Below are 6,000 nucleotides of genomic sequence, written 5' to 3' on the forward strand. Positions count from 1 at the left end.
TCAGCGTGTTATACTTCTGTTAGAAGTTAGAAAACTAACAGAGACAAGTTATATACGCCTTCTCTTTGTCTGTGTAGCCTATTACAGCCATGTATGGTCTGAGAAAATAATTAGATTATATTGAAACATTACTTGGCCATCTCAATCTGTAATGGTGATAGTATATACTGACTAACCAGTAGCAATTTACAGAATATCAAAACGTCAATACCATGATTCGCACAAGCATGTCAGGCAGCACTGTGGCTTAGTGGTTGTACATTCCCTTGCATTGCTGGGAGTCCCTGGTTGGAATTCTGGTCAAGACACTAGCTGCATGGAGTGTATTTGTTCTCCCTGTGCTTGTGTGGGTTTACTCTGGTTGGTATCCCACCGCACTCCCACCAGAAAGCTCAGAGGAGATGGGTGCCCGACATGGCTGTGCATGGCGCCTCACTAAACAGGGAGAAAAAATATGTCACCAGCACACCGTAGGAATGTGTCCAAACCAATGTCTTTTATTGTTAGATATTGTCAGAAAGAAAGCACAATGTCACAGACAGGGCCATACCGGACCCCCGTCATCAGCCTAATAGGGGGGGGGGGCATGTGTGGCCCTGAAATGTTGCCAGGCCCGGATTCCCCACAAGGCCACCGAGGCCCGGCCTCGGGGAGGCAGGGCGCAGAGGGGCGGCAGCGGTGTCCTTGTGGGGTTTACCCACTCTACATTCAGTCTACATTCGGCTTAGTAGAGTGAGGCAGCCGATTTTTGGTTTACATGTGAACTCGGAGCTAAACATACATGCCAGCAGTGGAAACCAACTGGTGTTATCCACTGGTGCTACCATGTATGTTGAGCATTTAACACGTAGGACTTTGTGTGCGTGTGACTACTTCATAACAAGGGAACTGTCACGCGGCTTTCATGAATTTGCCGCAGGACTTTCTAATACTACCATAACTCCAGAAACGTGTTGCAAACCCTGTATTGAACCCCCCCATTGTGGTATAATAATACAATCACATGAAGTTGCCACCATGATCAAAAAACAGGTGTGTGGGCTTTGCATTGAGAACACAAACGTGCATTTTGACAAGTATTATCCACCGCTTATCCTTTTATACGTGTGTTTATTTTAAACACTCAACATACATCATGGTTTGGTTTTTTTCAGCAATGGCCTAAGCTTATTTAGGAAGTGAGAAAATCGCTTCAGATATTCTTGTCATCCTCCAAAGTTGCGTGGCAAGAGGCACTCCAAATCCTTTTATTCTATAGAGCTTATTTGACTAAGGATTTCATAGACTCTTTCTTATATCTGGAGAGAATGTGTAATGTGGTTGTTTCAAGCCAACCGGTCGAGTAGTTTCAACACTTGTACTTTTAGCTGTTTTGTGTTCTTGCGCACTGAAGTTTATTTATATTATTTACTCTAGCTTTTGTGTCTGTCCACATAAAAGGGAAGAGCGTTCTTTCTTGTTTCTGAATTCAGCTCCAAGGAAGGAAGGGAAAAAAAAATATTTCACATAACCCCGAAAGAATGGGGCAGATCTGAGACTTCACTTCTCAGTAGTGCTCATGTTTAAATTTTAATCCTCGCTAGGTTCTTTGAAGAATTCCTAGTTTTCTGGGGAGCTAAGAGTGTGATACCAACATAGTTCATATTTAAAGGTTTTTTTTTTTAACTTCATTGAAGTTCTGTTGAAATTCTTAATATATTCCATTCACACAAGTCTCCGGGGAGCTGTCTACATTCTTATCTGTTCAGAGAATAATGTCAGGTCCGGAATGCAGGCATTTTATTTTTCAACGATTAAAGTGTTCGCACTGTATGCAAGTAGCCCCAGCGCACTGAATTCTAAAGCAAAAGTGCATTTTGGATTTCCATTAAAGACCCTCGTTCTCATTTCATAAGGAAAAGTGCATTTTATATTTCCATTACAGACCCTTGACTTGAATTCTAAAGGAAAAGCGCGTTTCATATTTCCATTAAAGAGCCTTGGCCTGGGTCAGTCATTTGACATCTTGATACATTTCTGAAGTCAGAGCATATCTTCTATAGGTATAGAGCTATACGAAATAACTTGTGTGGGAGTCTTTTGCTAGATCTTAGCAGTTTTAAAGTAAAGTGTCTATGAAAACCTGTACTGGGAGAAAAAGTGTCAAGTGTGTAACTGGTTCTAATTTCTGTGTTCTAAATTCCATGAACTACTAATGTGCAAATGGCAGATTAACAGTTGGCAGCCAGATTTGATCTGCCATTGGCTGCTGCAAGTCACTTTATGAAATAACGGCCTGGATTTTTCTGGACAAATGCTTTGCTGTTGTGATAGTGGTGGGATTGATCTTCTCTCTGCTGTTGATAACTGGATAGTGCATGCCATGCCAGCGACCTTTAACCGAGAACTGCGCAGGGTATGTGATAGAAGCGACCTATAGCAGAGAACTGCGCAGGGTATGTGATACAGGCGACCTATAGCAGAGAATTGCGCAGGGTATGTGATACAAGCGACCTATAGCAGAGAATTGCGCAGGGTATGTGATACAAGCGACCTATAGCAGAGAACTGCGCAGGGTATGTGATAGAAGCGACCTATAGTAGAGAACTGCGCAGGGTATGTGATAGAAGCGACCTATAGCAGAGAACTGCGCAGGGTATGTGATACAAGCGACCTATAGCAGAGAATTGCGCAGGGTATGTGATACAAGCGACCTATAGCAGAGAACTGCGCAGGGTATGTGATAGAAGCGACCTATAGTAGAGAACTGCGCAGGGTATGTGATACAGGCGACCTATAGCAGAGAACTGCGCAGGGTATGTGATACAAGCGACCTATAGCAGAGAACTGCGCAAGGTAGGTGATACAAGCGACCTATAGCAGAGAATTGCGCAGGGTATGTGATACAAGCGACCAATAGCAGAGAATTGCCCAGGGTATGTGATACAAGCGACCTATAGCAGAGAACTGCGCAGGGTATGTGATACAAGCGACCTATAGCAGAGAACTGCGCAGGGTATGTGATACAAGCGACCTATAGCAGAGAACTGCGCAGGGTATGTGATAGAAGCGACCTATAGCAGAGAACTGCGCAGGGTATGTGATACAAGCGACCTATAGCAGAGAACTGCGCAGGGTATGTGATACAAGCGACCTATAGCAGAGAACTGCGCAGGATATGTGATACAAGCGACCTATAGCAGAGAACTGCGCAGGGTACGTGATACAAGCAAGCTATAGCAGAGGAATGCGCAGTGTGTGTGATACAAACAACCAACAACCGAAAACTGCGCAGGGTATGTGATACAAGCGTACTATAACCGAGAACTCGGCAGTATACGCTATGCAAGCGACCTATAGCTGAGAACTCGGCAGTATACGTGATGCAAGCGACCTATAGCTGAGAACTCGGCAGTATACGTGATGCAAACGACCTATAACAGAGAACTGTGCAGTGTATGTGATGCAAGCAACCTTTAGAAGAGAACTGTGCAGTGTATGTGATGCAAGTAACCTATAGCAGAGAACTGCGCAGGGTGTGTGTTACAAGCGACCTATAGCAGAGAACTGTGCAGTGAATATGATACAAGTGACCTATAACAGAGAACAACGCAGTGTTTGTGATGCAAGTGACCTATAACAGAAAACTGTGCAGTGTATGCAATGCAAGCGACCTATAGCAGAGAACTGTGCAGTGTATATGATGCAAGTGACCTATAGCAGAGGACTGTGCAGTGTATATGATGCAAGTGACCTATAACAGAAAACTACACAGTGTATGCAATGTAAGCGACCTATAACGGAAAACTGCGCAGTGTATGTGATGCAAGTGACCTATAACAGAGAATTGTGCAGTGTATGTGATGCTGCCATCCTATAAAAGAGAATTGCGCAGTGTATAAAATGCTGGCATCCTACAACCGAGAACTGTGCAATGTATGCGATGTAAGTGACCTATAGCGAAAAACTGTGTAGTGCATGTGATACGAGCAACCTATAACAGAGAACTGCACGCTATATCTAAGACCTATAGCAGTCATAGAGATATTAGCTGCAGACACACTGATTAGAAGCAGGCTCAGGAGCGCAGCAGTTATTACAAGCCTGGACAGACAGATGAATTGCTGCAAACATCTGCCTGTCTATGGCCAACTTACTGATATGAAACCCTCTTGATGCCTTCAAATGCAGTGCTTAATATAATGACACTGTGTACCCTGTATTTGGTTGACATAAATGTAGTTCCTTAATGCTTTTCTTCTAACTTTGTGTCCAACCCAAAGTGCAGTGTGCTGCAGCCCCAGCAAAGGTGGTGTACAGTTAAGCATCCCCATGAAACATACCCTGGTTAGAGAATCAGAATGAGATATCACTGTATCCTTCTATGTCTTTTACATTTGCTTCCATAGAGCAAACAGTATACAAACACTAATTGCCCAAAATCGTTATATACGACGGGGCGAAGGTATGCCCCTTATTCTGTTTTTAACGAGGTTTAGTATATTCTAGGCAAATCATTTAAAATTGCAAAGGCGACTCATTAGTTAAGTAGACCTGTCCCTAGTTATTACAGAACGCCTCTATAAATTGCATATATTCTATACCACCCAACATTTCCTATAAAAACCCATCAAAAATATGTATAAGTTATACAGTGTATATCTCTCAAGTATTCCATAGATTTTGTGAGAGTTACCTGGTGGCTGAGTAACTTGCTTGCTTCCAAACTGCACAGCGATGCACAGGTCGTTATCGATGGGGAACTTATTACAGTTCAGCATCTCCGGCCAAGGAAAACCGTAGGACTCCATGACTGGGGCACAGCTGTCACGCACCACCTCACACAGTGACCGGCACGGGTAAATGGGTCTCTCCAAACAAATGGGCGCGAAGAGAGAACATAGGAAAAGTTGTGTATCTCTGTGGCATCTCTTCGCTAGCAGTGGTACCCAGCTGCTGGCTTGCTGCTTCACCTCGGGCATGGTCTCGTGGTCGAGCAAATTGGGCAGCCTCATTTTCTTGTAGCCAACGGTATGGCACAGGCTGAGGTCTTGGGGGATGTCCACGCACTGGCTCTGCTTGGTGTAAAAGCGTCCGTTCTGAAAATTGTCCGACTGCCAGCTGTAGTAATCATATTCTTCAGCGGAGCTCCAGAGAACAAACCCAAAGAGCAAGGAGTTCACACAAGCCACAATATTCCACTGGAACTGCATGACTGCACCGAATCCGGCTTGAAGAGCTCTCAGATGATATTCATGAATAGGCTTAGAGATGCTTCTATTTTTTTGTCCAAATTTTTCCTTGTGAAGAATTAAAAAAATAAATCAGGTCCAAAAAGAAGTCAAATCTTTTTCCTCCTTTGTGCCGGTTAAAGTGGGACTCAAGAACTTTTTTGTCCCTGGTGTTCCCTTGTTATGTCACTCTCCTTTTCACTCTCCTTAAGTCCTCTGCAGCTGCAAGTACAGACAGCTGGAGCTTATATGCTGCTCAAGAAGTGAATTAAAAGTCTGTGCTTGTTTGCCTGCTTCCAAACTCCTTACCCAGTCCAGGGAATCTTAGCACCACCCACCTCTAATCTTTTAAGTGAGCCCTGAAGGATTAGCCAGCAGCCTGTCTACGGTGGCCAAGCCTCCGCCTGCTGCTTGGACTCAGAAGCCTGATTCCGTGTGTGTGTGTGTGTCTGGATGTGACAATCCCAAAAGTTTTCCTTCTGTTCACTACAGCAGATGGATACAGTCCTGTGTAACAAAGGCTTACGTTTTCCAGTAACTCTCCCCTATATGCATGCTCGTCTGCTATTGTGCTGCTGTGTATGTATTTTTTACCTTTATTCTGTCCACCTTTATAATCCCTGTTTGAGTTCCTTAATTAAAAAAAAAATGACTTCCATTTTTCCATTTCAGATTAATAGAACTAGAAATATATTTATTTTACGTATGTGACTTTCTTTGTAGAAGGAATTATTCTTTTTTTTTAGTTTTTTTTAATTCTTTCTTTATTATTTTTTTTTTTTATTATTTA

At 43.2% G+C, this 6,000-nt stretch overlaps 1 protein-coding gene across 2 annotated transcripts in view; it reads right to left on the reverse strand.

Moving 5' to 3' along the window:
* Positions 1 to 5,483, reverse strand: part of SFRP5 (secreted frizzled related protein 5) — a 57,738-nt gene extending 52,255 nt beyond the window's left edge. Inside the window, exon 1 of one of the 2 annotated variants that reach the window (XM_018559199.1) lies at positions 4,692 to 5,483. In XM_018559199.1, coding sequence (XP_018414701.1) covers positions 4,692 to 5,192 — 501 coding nt within the window. In that variant the 5' untranslated portion in view covers positions 5,193 to 5,483. Of the gene's footprint in view, positions 1 to 4,675 lie in introns of both variants that reach the window. The other variant, XM_018559124.1, reaches the window with a different exon arrangement.
* Positions 5,484 to 6,000: the final 517 nt, after the last annotated feature.

Source organism: Nanorana parkeri, unplaced genomic scaffold (genome assembly GCF_000935625.1).
Source record: "Nanorana parkeri isolate BGI_ZX_2015 unplaced genomic scaffold, ASM93562v1 scaffold2, whole genome shotgun sequence".
In the NCBI taxonomy this organism is placed as follows: domain Eukaryota; kingdom Metazoa; phylum Chordata; class Amphibia; order Anura; family Dicroglossidae; genus Nanorana; species Nanorana parkeri.